Below are 14,826 nucleotides of genomic sequence, written 5' to 3' on the forward strand. Positions count from 1 at the left end.
ACAAAAACTGAGGACTGATGGATGTGGGGGGGAGGGGGGGATGGGCATGAAGGAGGGCACTTTGGGGATGAGCACTGAGTGTTATGTAGAAACTAATTTGACAATAAACTATTTGTAAAAAACTAAATAAATAAAAAAATTTAAAAAAAAATTGGATTATTTTCTGAACGTGATTAGGAGGCATGATCTAATTTCTATTTTTCTGGTTTTAAATTATAAAAACCTTTTATAAAATGAGACAAAAACTAGAAAACCATATTAAAATATACAGCTTAATGAATTACTATAAGGCAAATAGCCTCATAAAAATTTTTTAATGTTTATTTTTAAGAGAGAGACCGTGTGAGCAGAGTGGAGGGCAGAGAATAAAGGAGACACAGAATCTGAAGCAGGCTCCAGGCTCCGAGCTGTCAGCTCAGAGCCGACATGGGGCTCGAACTCACAAACCATGAGATCATAACCTGAGCCGAAGTTGTACGCTTAACCCACGGAGCCACCAGACGCCCCCATGGTTGGTATTTAAAGCCCTGGGACTGCATGAAGTCTACCAAAGAGCCAGGGCAGAGAGAGGAGTCTCACAGTTCCGTCTGTTAGAGGAGGCGCAAAAGAGACTACTGAGAAGAAGCACATTTTGAGGTAGAATTAAAACAGGAAAGTGGTACCACCAAAGGCAAATGAAGAACATGTTTCAAGATGGAAGAATGATCACTGAAACATGAATTACAATAAGAAATGAGTGGGGCTCCTAGGTGGCTTAGTCGGTTAAGCATCCGACTTTGGCTTAGGTCATGATCTCGCGGTTTGTGGGTTCGAGCCCCGCGTCGGGCTCTGTGCTGACTGCCAGCGAGTCTGGAGCCTGTTTCAGTCTGTGACTCCCTCTCTCTCTGACCCTCCCCTGCTCACGCTGTCTCTCTCTCTCTCCTAGAAATAAAATTAAAAAAATTAAAAAAAAAAAAAAAAGAAATGGCATTGAGCTCGAGATCTGGCCTTCCCAGAAGGGGGAGTTCTCAGTGGTGTCCAGGAGTGAAAGCCTGACAGGCCCCGTGAAAGCCGAACGGTGTGGGGCAGTGATGAGTGTCTCCAGGGCTCTGTAGAGGCATTTGCTCAGGGGGAGATGGCATCGGGGGAGGGGGGGGAGGTGCAGGGTTACACCTGCGTGATTGATGAGGGCAGTGCTTCCACTGAGCGGCCAAAATGGATGAATTCGAAGGAGGAAATTATTGTGGAAGCGACGGCCTTGAGCTGGAGGGATAAGATGGTGGAATTTCATGCTAAGAAAAAATGGTGACGGTGGATTTGGACGTAGACAGTCGATATAGTAGAGGAAGGAGTGTGTATCCTTTATCTTGTGTCCTCAGAGATAAAAGAAAAATCATTCATTGAAAATTTGTCAGGGGAGGTATGAAATCTTTCTTGTTTGGTTTACTCATGGCGTACAGACTTTTTTCCCTTTTTCTTATTGTCTCTTATGCAGCCCGTGATGATGGTGATGGTGGTGGTGGGAAGAGCAGAAGCAACTGCAGTAAAGTAACACTAAGTCCACACTCAATGGCTGACACTCTTCCAGACGATTTACATGTAGTACCTTATTGATCCTCACAGCAACACTGTAACATGGTTTTCAAATTGCTATCAGTATTTTTTTTAATTTTTTTTATTTAAAATTTTTAATGTTTTATTAAAGAGATAGAGACAGCATGAGCAGGGGAGGGTCAGAAAGAGAGGGAGACACAGAATCCAAAACAGGCTTTAGGCTCTGAGCTGGCTGTCAGCACAGAGCCCGACGCAGGGCTCGAACCCACGAACCGTGAGATCATGACCGGAGCCGAAGTCGGACGCTTAACCAATTGAGCCACCCAGGCGCCCCGCTATCAGTATTTTTTTAACGTTTATTTATTTTTGAGAGAGAGAGAGAGAGAGCGAGCATGCGTGTGCAGGGAAGGGGCAGGGGAGGGGGGACAGAGGATCCGAAGCGGGCTCTGCGCTGACAGGCTGACAGCAGAGAGCAGGATGTGGGGCTCGAACTCACAAACCGCGAGATCATGAGCTGAGCCGAAATTGGACGCTTAACCGACCCAGCCCCCCAGGTGCCCCCAAAGTTGTCTAAGTTCTAATAGAAAACGTTCACGTTTGAAATTTGTAATTTTTTTCAGAGACTATAATAATTTGCTTTTAAAATGTTTATTTAGTTTTAGGGCGCCTGGGTGGCTTAGTCCCTTAAGCATTCGACTCTTGATTTTGGCTCAGGTCATGATCTCCAGGTCATGGGATCGAGCCGTGCGTCAGGCTCCATGCTATCAGCGCTTGGGATTCTCTCTCTGCCCCTCCCCCGCTCACACACTCGCTCTCTCGATAAAGAAATAAATTAACTTTAAAAAATTAAAAATAAATTATTTAGTTTTGATTCTGTTTCACATTTTGGTGGGCTTCTTACATATTTTTATTAAAATTGACACTTTTTCCTATAATTAGTCAGCATTTGGTTAGAATTGATTTTCAGAAATGGAAACTAACCTGAAGAAAGTTTTTTGACACCTACTTCATAGTGCTTTTCTATATTACATACTTACCCTTGTGTGGTAGTTCTTGCCATAATCAATTACCACAGATATGTAAATTAGTTCTGCTCTAACTAATTACCACAAACTTGGGGGCTTAAAACAAAAGAAATCTGCCTCACGATTCTTAGAGCCAGAAGTTTGAAACCAAGAGGCAAGGGCCTGCTCTCTCGGAAGGTTCCAGGGAAGGATCCGTTTTTGCCTCTTTCTAGCTTCTGGTGGTTGCTGACAGTCGTTGGCTTCTCGCTGCCTCCCTGCCTCCAGTGTCACAGGGTGTTCTCCTTTGTGTCTGTCTCTTTGTCTCCTCTCCTTTTCTTCTAAGGACACCAGTCATTTTCAATCTAGTAGTCACGCTAATCAAAAATGACCTCGTATTAATTACTTCCATATATAAGAACCCGGTTTCCTCACATTCTGCTGTAAGAGAATACTGTTCAGCCCTATATGATTGGCATCTAATCAGTCTCAGTCTACTTCTATTACTTGGAGAAGGCTTTTTTTTTTTTTTTAAATAAATTCTGGTGTTTTTAATGTCTCTTAATACAGTGTGCCACTTAAAGAAGGGTACCATTCTTAAAAGCCCATTTTGGTTTGGTTTTGCATTGTGCCGGCTGAATTCAAAACTATGTAAGAGTTGAAAGAGCAATATAACAGTCCTTAAAACCATCACATGGATTCACCAGTGTTTAATATTTTGCTGCTTTGTTCTCTATGTATATAAAGAATTTCTGCTGTACCATTTTAGTTGGTTGCACAGATCATAACATTTCACCCCTAAATACTTGAGAAGGTGCTTAAGAATAGGGGCACTTGGGTGGCTCAGTGGGTTGAACATCTGACTCTTGATTTTGGCTCAGGTCATAGTCTTGTGGTTCGTGAGTTCAAGTCCCACATTGGGCTCTGTGCTGACAGTGCTGAGCCTGCCTTGCTTGGGATTCTCCCTCTCCCTGTCTCTGCCCCTCCCCTGCTCTCAAGCTCTCTTTCTCTCTCTGTCTCAAAATAAATAAGCTTTTAACAAAAAAAAGAATAAAAAAGTATTACTTGTAGGAAGATACTTTGTTACTATTATTTCTTGTGTAAATATTTATTAGTTTTCTAAACTAGTAATTTTGGTTCCCTTAAAACAGAGCTCCGTGAAAAAAGGGAGAAATCATTTGATTCTTTACTATAGGAGTTAAATACGTTTTCTAAGTAGGAGATTATCCAACAACAGAGATTAAAAATTTATTTTTCTGTTCTCTGGCAAGAATTATGATGGACTCATCTTTTATCCATCCATTATCACTGATGCAGGATGTAGAATTCAAAGTCATCAGTTGTGTGTTCCTTTTGTCATGTATTTATCAACCATAACTCCATGTGAAGTCTCTTCTGTTTCTTGGAGAAACCTAGGAGTCTTGGAAATGTGCCTGACTTTTTGGCAAAGATACCTTATACCTTCCCTGCCCCATTCCCAAAATGGTTTATTTCTTAAAGGATTCTCTATCTTTTATTAATGGATTATCAAGGAATTATTTGTATGACACTGTCTTAATTATATCCTAATTCTTTCTTTTGGGGATTTGTCTTTTTTTTTTTCCCCCTGGCAGTCAATTTCTGCTATGTGCCAGCGGGTTATAGTTCAGTAGTGAATGAAACAGAGGTTGGGCCTGCTTTGGGGAAAAGTGTTAGTTTTCTATTGCTTTGTAACAAATTACTGCACATTTAGTAGCTTAAGACTACAGTCGTTTATTATCACATAGTTTTGTAGGCCAGTTCAGCACAGGATGGCTAAATCCAAGTGTCAGCTGTGACTCCAGTTCCTTAGGGCATGGGGTCTTCTTCCAAGCTTACTGGTTATCGGCAGAATTTATTTCCGGCTCACACTTTCCATGTGGTCCCCTCCACCTTCCAGCCAGCAACCAGTGAGCCTTGTCCTTCTCGCACTTTGAATGTCCCTGACTCCCTTTCTGCCCTCAGCCAGGAGAAAACTCTCTCTTTAGGGAACTATCCAGATAAGCCAGGTTGATGTCTTCATCTCAAATCAACTAATTACTAACCTTAATTATATATCTTTTGCCACGTGATACAACATGTTCACAGGCATGATGAGGGCAAAGGTCACGAAGGCCAAAATACTATCAGCCACAAGTAGGTTTGGGAGAAATAAATTAAAACTCTTAACAAAGAAAAATAATTGTGTAATTGAAAACAGGTTGGATTTAAAAGAATTAAATGTTATAACATGGCACCCTTAGACCAGATCAGCAATTTACAGTATTCCTGATTAGTGACATTTTACCTTAAACATATAAAGTATGAGAAAGATCCAGTCTGAAAACAACACATGCCAAAGAATTTTGGGGAGATGACGTCACCTGCAGATGGAACTAAAGATGAGAAAATTTGTGACACGTTCCAAGTGCTGACAGGGGAAAGTGAGCTGATAGGGAACAAAGGAAATTATGACTTGATAGGAGACCTGATAGATCAGTAAGCAGGGACCATATTAATGAAAGGTACGTGGATTTTATTTAAAGAGTAAAGAGAAGTCACAGTGGGGAGAAACGAAATTTCCTTTGTACCAGAAACATTTGTGAGAAATGGGAAACATCTCAGTGCCCACGAACTTGCCCTGTGTCTTCTGATTCAGGAGGTCTGGGATGGTGTTTGGGTATCAGTTTCTCAAGATGCTTCTCAAAGATTCAGATCCACACTTAACTCCCGGAAATGAAACCTATTTTATCACCAACCTTACCATTTTAAATAAACTCTCATTAATCTCTGCATTTCTCTTTGACCTTTAAAAAAATTTTGTAGCCGTATATTAGTATAATCTAGGCCTTTGATTTCTAATCGATATGTTTAGTTTGTCTCTTTTCTTCCAAAGAAATTTATATTCCTGTATTTTCTCATCTAGGAAAACAATATATTTTCGTTTGTTTTCTTTCAGATTTTTCAGTTGGAGGATGAGACAATCAGCAATACAGAAATGCCCACTGTTGAGAAACATATGTCTTTTGCTTTACATCAGAGAATTCGTAATAGAGAGCAATCTTATGAATATCAGGAATGTGGGAAGACTTTCTGTCAATACACAAACCCTGTTCAATGTGAGAGAACACATGCTAGTGAAAAACCATACAAATATAAAGAATGTGGGAAGAATTTTAGTAATGGACATCAGCTCACTGTACATCCGAGATTTCATGTTGGTGAGAAACCTTATAAATGTAAGGAATGTGGGAAGTCCTTTACTACCTTTTTGTACCTTGTTCAACATCTGAGAACTCACACTGTTAGGAAACTCTATGAATGTAAAGAATGTGGGAAGGCTTTTATTAGAGGCTCAGCATTTGTTAAACTTAGGAGAATTCATACTGGTGAGAAACCATATGAATGTAAGGAATGTGGGAAGACCTTTGGTAGTAGCCATCAATTTAGTGTACATCAGAGTGGTCATACTGGTAAGAAACCTTGTAAATGTGGGGAATGTGGAAAAGCTTTTAATAGTAGCTCATACCTTGTTCACCATCAAAGAATCCATAGCGGTGAGAAACCCTGGGAATGTGAGGAATGTGGGAAAGCTTTCATAGTGTATGGAAAAGAACTTCGGCATCAGAGTATCCATACTGGTGAAAAACCTTTTGTGTGTAAAGAATGTGAGAAGGCCTTTAGTACCTTCTCATACCTCACTCAACATCAGCGAATTCATACTGGTGAAAAGCCCTATGAATGTAAAGAATGTGGGAAGGCCTTTAGTAGTAGCTCACCACTTGTTAAACATCAGAGAATTCATACTGGTGAGAAACCTTAAGCAAGTAAGGAATATGGAAAGGCCTTTACTGTGTATGGACAGCTTCCTCAGCATCAGAATATTCATACTGGTGAGAAACCTTTTGAATGTAAGGAATGTGGAAAGGCCTTTAGACTTAGTTCATTTCTGAATGCACATCAGAGAATTCATGCAGGAGTAAAGCCCTATGAATGCAAGGAGTGTGGGAAGGCCTTTCGTCGTGCCTCATACCTTGTTCAACATGAAAGACTTCATCCAGGTGAGAAACCCTAGGAGTGTAAGGAGTGTGGAAAGGCCTTTAGTACTGGCTCCTACCTTGTTCAAATCAGAGGATTCACACTGGTGAGAAACCCTATGAATGTAAGGAATGTGGAAAGGCTTTTTATTGGTCGCCATCAACTTACTGTACATCAAAAGGTTCATACTGATGAGAAACCCTACGAATGTAAGGAATGTGGAAGGACTTTTAAAGTACATGTACATCTTAACACAACATCAGAAAACTCATGTTGATGTGAAACCCTATAAATGTAAGGAATGTGGAAAAACTTTTGGTCGTGCTTTATACCTTGTACAACATGGAAGAATTCATACTGGTGACAAACCCTATGAGTGTAAGGAGTGTGGGAAGGCCTTTAGTTCTGGCTCTTACCTAGTTCAGCATCTGAGAATTCATACTGGTGAGAAGCATTATGAATGTAAGGAATGTGGAAAAGCCTTTACTGTCTATGGACAGCTTATTGGACATCTGAGTTCATACTGGCGAGAAACCCTCTAGGAATGTGGCAAGACCTTTAGACTTAATTCCTTCCTTATTGAACACCAGAGGATGCACACTGGTGAGAAACCTTTTAAATATAAAAAATGTGGGGAGGCCTTTAGATACAGTTCAGCCCTTAAAGCACATCAGGGAAAACATATGGGTGTAAAACCCTAAGACTTTAAAGAATTTGGGAAATCTTTTGTGTATGACTCAAATTTATGCTAATGAAAAACTTGAATGTAAAAAAAAATCTTACTGGCCTTTAGAAATTATTCTCATATGAGAAGCAACAGCAAAGCAAGATGGCAGCCACCACGAGCTTGGGAGTAAAAGTCTCTCACAATTTTCGACTGTTGGAAGAACTGGAAGAAGGCCAGAAAGGAGTAGGTGATGGCACAGTTAGCTGGGGTCTAGAAGGTGATGAAGACATGACACTTATGAGGTGGACGGGGATGATAACTGGGCCTCCAAGAACAATCTCTGAAAACCAAATAGGGGCACCTGGGTGGCTCAGTCGGGTAAGTGTTCGACATCAGCTCAAGGTCATGATCTCATGGTTTGTGGGTTTGAGCCCTGCATCAGGCTCTGTGCTGACAGCTAGCCCAGAGCCTGGATTCTGTGTCTCCCTCTCTCTATGACCCTCCCCTGTTCACGCTTGTCTGTCTCTCAAAAAAATAAAATAAAATAAATAAAACATTAAAAAAGAAAGAAAACCAAAAATACAGCCTTAAAATAGAATGCAGACCTAAATACCCAGAAGCACCTCCCTTTGTAAGATTTGTAACAAAAATTAATATGAATATAGTTAATAGTTCCAATGGAGTGGTGGACCCAAGAGTCCGATCAGCACTAGCAAAATGGCGGAATTCATATAGGATCAGAGTTGTCCTGCCAGAGCTCCAGCGTCTAATGAGGTCTAAAAACATGAAACTCCCTCAACTGCCTGAAGGACAGTGTTACAACAGTTGATCCAAAAGAAAAACCATGGGCCTCTCCCCCTTCCCTCCATTCGATTTAAGCAGTCTTCATTTTCCACAGCAGTTTATTTTCTAGATACATCTTGTAGACCTCAAAGTCCTGGAAAGGAAGCTCCCATTCCAAGGCAATTTAATCTTAGGATACTGTAAATGATACTAATTTTTTGCCCATTTAAAATCTCTAAGTTGTGTTATAACAGATCATCTTGTCAAGTATAACTACTGTCTACATAATTGAACTTCTGGGATAAAGTATATTTAAATTGATTCCCATCAAAACTGCTGGGACACATCTAACTCAACTGTGAAAAGACACATCACACAATTCACCTTGCAGCTGATTACATGGCCTGGGGTCTCTGCCTTCTCCCCTTCTCCTCCCCCTGCCTCTCTCCCTCCCTCCTTCCCTGCAAAAGCCCTCCAGCTTGGGGTGGCTTGCTTGAGTAGGTGTGAAGGTTTCAGGTCAACAGCCTGTTGGGACTACTGCTGGCTGTGTGGGGGTGCTCCAGCTGCACCCTTGCTTTTTTTTTTTTTAAGTCTTAAGTGATACCCCCCGCCAAGCCATTGTCCCTTATTCCCTTTCACTACCACCCTTGGCCAAAGCAAGGATTGTAATCCCCTCTGCTCCCCTCTGAAATTGGCCTTTAGTGAGGAATTCAGGGCTCTATCCCATTTCTTCTCCCCCACCTTAATCAAGAGGTGCTGCTTTTTCCTTCCTGCTCCTTAACTCCCCTTTTTGTACCATCACCACCCAACACTTTCCACAATACTTCCTTGCTTTGGCCAGAGCCATCAGGTAAGGTTGGAAAGAGTCTCTTGACTTCCCTCCTTTAGTCTTGAACAACAGTTTCTCTCCACCAGCCTGGGAATGAACATTGGGTCCTCAGCCCTGCCACCCTCTGCTGACCTAGTCAGCCGATGCGGGTTTTTAGCTCAGGTTTTGATAAAGTGAAAAGAACAGTCACCAGGGGTACTCAGACCTGCTGGCTCTCAAAGTTCTTGGTGTTAAACTTGGAGGAAGGCCACAGGAGACATATGTGAGCACACACGATCCCTCTGTAATTGCTTTGAAAAATTGAGGAAGTTTTGAACAGGGTTCTCATGTGGTCCCCTTGGCAATCCATTTGGGTCTAGTTGGAATGTAGCAACCGGAACAGAAGGAACCTTGAATTCGGTGCATGCTTTGGTTTTGGTGCTGCTGCTTCTCATGGTCCTCAGCAGGGATTGAGAAAAGAACTCAGTGTGCACAGCAGATCCTGAAACTGGCGGGCTTGACTTCCTGGCAAATTGCTGCATTTTTCCACTTTTCTGTTCAGGACCACTAAATGCTGAGATGTGGGTGCATACCGAAATAAAAGCGATTCATTGTGTTCTCAAGGTTTTTGATTTTTTTTTTTTTTAATTTAGTGTTTGTGTAAAACCACCTTTTGAAGCAGCAACTATCAAGTCTGAAAAGCAACCGATGTTTCCATTAATCTTTTTCTGGGGAAAACCTCAGTTCTAAGGATTTAACACCCTATAAGTAAAGTTTAACATAACGGTATTCCGTAAGCAGCCTATTTATTGTCAGACCATTGCCTGATTTAAATATAATTTTTAAAAGTGCATTAATATTTTTTAAAAATATTCTCATATTAGAGAATTCATAATGGAATTCAGAAAACGACGGAAAGCCTTCATTGTCGTCCTTGTGTTTACAAAATCATAATATTCTGGATTGGTGGCCAATTCAGAAAAGGTAGGAAACCTTAGTACAGCATTGATAGCATAAAATTTTATATGTCCTATCCTAACATGGTTGAATGAACTAGTGAATAAAAAAGCCTTCCAGTTACTCTTAAACCATTGCTAAACTTCAGATAATCCATCGTAGTTTTAAAAAAACAACAGCGAATGTATATTGGAAAGCTTGCCGCACCACACCGTCAGCTCTTGTCATTGTCATGCCGCCACGTTCAACCTGATTGACATCAGGAACCATACGTGCTATTTCCGGGCATTGCTTTAAAATGGTGGTAGTAGAATCTACATACTTGTAAAAACCTATACTTGGTATTTATTAATTTTAGTATTAGCATTTTTTTCAACTGCCAGTAAAATGTTGAGAGTAAGACCCTTCAGGTGTAGTTAATTTAGAAGTGCCCTGGGGCGCCTGAATGGCTCAGTCTGTTAAGACACCCACATCGGCTCAGGTCACTATCTCATGGTTTGTGGGTTTGAGCCCCGCATCAGGGTCTGTGCTGACAGCTCAGAGCCTGGTCCTGCTTCAGATTCTGTGTTTCTTGGCCCCTCCTCCACGCATGCTCTCTCTCAAAAATGAATAAACATTTTAAAAAATTTATAAAAATTAAAAATAAATCCCCTTAAATTCCTGTACCCATTTTATACTTTTAGATAAATCTTTCTGGATAAAACTTTGTAGAAAGAAACGAGAGGATATTCATTTAGAACTCATCCCTTAAGTGGAATTAAAGAATGCTTGAAAGAAACCCAGCCTTTTAATGTATGTGAAGTTGTTGAGAATAGCCTGTAATCCTCATTACTTTGTCCAAAACTCAGGATAAGCTGGAAAGGAATAATGGGAGAGACAAATACTGTCCACTTGGAAATTTCTTTTGCAACTTTTTTGTTAGTAGAAATTTTAACATAGAAAAAAGGTGAAAGAATAGAAAAATTGCCACCATCTTTAGAAACATTTTGCCTTATTTATCTCTATTTTCTTACCTCTCCATGTGTACATGCTTATTTCTTAAGAGAAAGCTGTAGACTTCACTCCTAAATAATAGCCTTCTACTCTTCAAAAATTTTTAATGTTTATTTTTGAGAGAGACAGAGTGTGAGTGGGGAAGGGGCAGAGAGAGAGGAAGACACGGAATCTGAAGCAGGCTCCACGCTCTGAGCTGTCAGTACAGAGCCTGATGAGGGACTCGAACTCACAAACTAACTGCGATTCATGACCTGAGCCGAAGTCGGATGCTTACCAACTGAGCCACCCAGGTGCCCCTATAGCCTTCTACTCTTGAGCCTCACCTTTTTTTCCATGATTTTTGGGGAAAGGCCCAAGGAAGTTCGAGAATGCCTCACATTCTGTATCTGTTTTCTCACACTATCACCTAACTTGTTCCTCTACCCAGATTTTTTTCTATACTGGAAGTTACACAGATATCATTGGATTCTGAAAAACACTTGCAAGGTAATGCTGCATTTTTTGTAGACATATAACTAAGTACTGAAACTTGGATAGGGTGGTCACTGGTGGAGCTTTCCATTGTACAGCTTTTTTTGCAATTAATGTTCTAAATAGTGATATGTTTAACATCTCGATTTGGGAAGTCATCACATGTATGCCTAAGGTTGGGATTAAAGAGAAAACCAAAAATTATGAAATTATGGTCTCCTCAGAAAAGATAATCATGAGATGCCTGTGTATCAGAAATTTTGATATGAGGCCAGAACTGTAATTGGAACATTAATTTTAAAATTACAAAATTGTAGTGTATACAGTTAGAAAAGCTGTTAAAAGAGGAAACAGTCGTATACATTTGTTCTGGGGCCATTTCTTGAAAAGAATTCTCTCTCTCCACTGAGTTGCTTTTTGAAAATCAGTAGACTACAGAAATATATTCATTTCCAAATACGCTTCTATAGCAGTGTATCATGTGTCTATTATTCTAAAAATACCAAAGAGTATTACTACTGCACATTTCAAAACTGCTACTGCTTTGTTGAAAGTCTTTTTTCAATTACATCTTTGCAGATCAACTTGTCAATTGCTAAGGGGGGAAATGTTTGGGGGAATTAAAAGGTGGAGTGTATTGAATCTATAGACCAATATGGAGATAATTCATATCTTAATATTATAAATCCATCAATTCATAAACATGTCTATTCTTTTATTTAGGTCTTAGTAATGTTGTGTACTTTTCAGTCTTCCACATATTTTGTTAAACTTATCCTTAAGTATGTCATAATTCTTGATGTTATGATAAGTGCTGTTGTTGAATATATGTATTTTTTCCTGTGTATCAACTTTGTTTCTTATGATATTAAATTTATGAGTTCCAGTAGCTTTTTATAGATTCCTTAGATTTTTCTATAAACACAACCATGTCATTTATGCGTAAATGCACTTTTACTATTTCCTATCTAGTCTGAATTTTTTCTTGCAGCATTTCCTATAGTGTCCAGCAAAGTACGGTGTTGAATAGAGCTGAAGAAAATGAACATCCTTGGCTTTTGTTTAATCTTGAGGGAAATATTCAGTTCTTTACCATTAAGTATAATGTTAGCTTTTGATTTTTCACAGCTGTCCTTTATCAGGGTGAGGAATTTTCCTTTTATCATTAACATGAGTTGCATATCGTCAAATGCTTTCTTCTTTCGCAATTATCATACAATGTAAACATTTTTTATACAGTGACTTAACATTGATTTTCAAGAATCAGCTCAACTTTTCATTCCCAAGATCATAGTGTACTTGTCATACATTCCTGCTTTCATTCTGCTAATGTTTATTAAGAAACTTTCACATCTATGTTGATGAGGGAATTTTTTGTTTTTTATTTGGAGGCTATTGACATAATTTGCATATAGTAACATTCACCCTTTTTTAGGTATACAGCTGTATATGCTTTTTGACAAACATATACAGTCAGATAACCATAACCACAATCAGGATACAGATTATTTCTGTTCCCCCCACCCCACCCCCAGAAAAAGTTCCTCCATGCTCCTGGGTAATTCGTTCCCTTCCCTCAACCCCAGGTCATAACAACTGACCTATAGTTTTGTTTTTCCAGAATGTCATGTAAATACAGTCAGTAGACTTTTGGTTCTGGCTTTAATTTAGAGCACAGTGCAGTGCACTTGTGATTCATCTGTTGAAGAGATTGTCCTTTCCCTATTGTATATTGGCTCTTTCTCATAAATTAACTGACTCTGGATGCATGAACTTATTACAGGCTCTCTATTCCATTGCATCAGTCTGTGTGTCTGCTGTATGCCAATACCATCCTGTTTTGATTACTGTAGACTTACAGTCTGAAATCAGCAGGGTGTTGCCTCCAGCTTTGTCCTTTCTCAAAATTGCTTTGGTGACGTACACCAAATTTTGTGGTTCCATACAAATTTTAGGATTGTTAGTTCTATTTCTGTGAAAAATGCCATTGGGATTTTGATAGGGATTGCACTGAATCCATATTTTGCTTTGGGTAATACGGACACTTTCACAATATTAATTTTTCCAATCCACAAGCATGGACTATCTTTAGGTTTAATTGTGTCTTTGATATCTTTTATCAATGTTTTTAAAATGTCAGTGTAAGGGCCTTTGACCTCCTTGATTAAACTTATTCCTTTTGATGCAACTGTACATGGGATTTTCTTACATTTTTTTATAGTTTCTTGTCAGTATATAAAAACACAACTGGTTTTTGTGTATTGATTTTGTGTCCTGCAACCTTACTGAAATTGCTTATTAATTCAAATAGTTTTTGGTGGAGTCTTTAGGGTTTTCTGTAAATAAAATCTTACTGTCCACAAACAGTAATAGCTTTACTACTTCTTTTTCAATTTGGATGCCTTCTATTTCTTTTTCTTGCCTAGTTCCTCTGGCTAGGACTTCCGATGCTATGTTGAATAAAAGTGGAGAGAGTGGGCATCCTTATCTCATTCCTGATGATAGAGGAAGTTTTCAGCTTTTCACTGTTGAGTATGTTTGCTGTGGTCTTGTCTTAAATGGCCTTTATTATGTTGAGGTACATTCCCACTCTACCCACTCTGTTGAAAATTTTTTTATCATAAATTCATAATGAATTTGTTAAATGCTTTTCCTTCAACTGAGACGATCACATGATTTTTCTTCATTTTGTTGATGTAGTTTATCACGTTGACTGATTTGTGGATATTGAACTTTTATCCCCGGAATAAATCCCACTTCATCACAGTGTATGATCTTCGTAATGGATTGTTTTATTTGGATTTCTGATATTTTGTTGAGGATTTTTGTGTCCATGTCCATCAGGGATATTGGCCTGTAATTTTTTTTTTTTCCTGTGGTATCCTTGTCTGGTTTTGGTATCAGGGTAAATGCTGGCTTTGCAAAGTGAGTTTGGAAGGATTTCCTCTCTTCAGGTTCTATTTTTTGAGGTATTTTTTATTTTCCTTGGTATTGTTATTTTGATTTGTTTTGTTTTTGAAGAGTTTGGGAAGGATAGGTAGAATTCACTAATGAAGCTGTCAGATTCTGGACTTTTGTTTGCTGAGTTTTTGATTACAGATTCAATCTTCTTTATAGTAATCAATCTATTCAGGTTTTCTATTTCTTCATGACTCAATCTTGGAAGATTGTATGTTTCTAGGAATTTATCCATTTCTTCTAGGTTGTTGAATTTGTTGGTGTATATTTGTTCTTAGTAGTCTCTTACGATCTTTTGTATTTCTTTGGGATAAATTGTAACTTCCCCCTCTTTCATTTCTGATTTTATTTATAAGAGCCTTCTATGTTCTTAGTCTTGTTAAAGGCTTATCAATTTTGTTTATTTTTTCAAAGGACCAACTCTTAGTTTCATTAATCTTTTCTATTGTCTTTTTAATCTTTTCTTAAATTTATTTTTGCTCTGATCTTTATTATTTCCATCCTTCTACTAACTCTGAACTTTGTTTGTTCCTCGCCTTCTAGTTCCTTCAGGTATAAAGCTAGATTGTTTATTTGAGAGTTTTCTTGTTTCTTCTCTTAGGTCTGTATTGCTACGC

General features: G+C 39.0%; 3 protein-coding genes across 3 annotated transcripts; all 3 read left to right on the top strand.

Moving 5' to 3' along the window:
- The first annotated feature begins 1,409 nt into the window (after positions 1–1,409).
- On the top strand, positions 1,410–6,881 carry LOC120231728 (zinc finger protein 30-like). Its single transcript, XM_039231952.1, has 3 exons — positions 1,410–1,609; positions 5,491–6,340; positions 6,509–6,881. Exons 2-3 carry the CDS (start codon positions 5,530–5,532, stop codon positions 6,604–6,606), a joined length of 909 nt encoding a protein of 302 aa, XP_039087883.1. The 5' UTR covers positions 1,410–1,609; positions 5,491–5,529; the 3' UTR covers positions 6,607–6,881.
- LOC120231731 (zinc finger protein 30-like) lies at positions 6,686–7,119 on the top strand. Its single transcript, XM_039231956.1, has one exon. It carries the CDS (start codon positions 6,701–6,703, stop codon positions 7,109–7,111), a length of 411 nt encoding a protein of 136 aa, XP_039087887.1. The 5' UTR covers positions 6,686–6,700; the 3' UTR covers positions 7,112–7,119.
- Positions 7,120–7,384: 265 nt separating this feature from the next.
- LOC120231730 (ubiquitin-conjugating enzyme E2 variant 1-like) lies at positions 7,385–8,265 on the top strand. The gene is made up of 2 exons (XM_039231955.1): positions 7,385–7,589; positions 7,816–8,265. The coding sequence occupies exons 1-2, from the start codon at positions 7,399–7,401 to the stop codon at positions 8,063–8,065; spliced, it is 441 nt and encodes a 146-aa protein (XP_039087886.1). The 5' UTR covers positions 7,385–7,398; the 3' UTR covers positions 8,066–8,265.
- Positions 8,266–14,826: the final 6,561 nt, after the last annotated feature.

Source organism: Hyaena hyaena, unplaced genomic scaffold, assembly GCF_003009895.1.
Source record: "Hyaena hyaena isolate Hyena2069 unplaced genomic scaffold, ASM300989v1 scaffold_61, whole genome shotgun sequence".
Classification (NCBI taxonomy): Eukaryota; Metazoa; Chordata; class Mammalia; order Carnivora; family Hyaenidae; genus Hyaena; species Hyaena hyaena.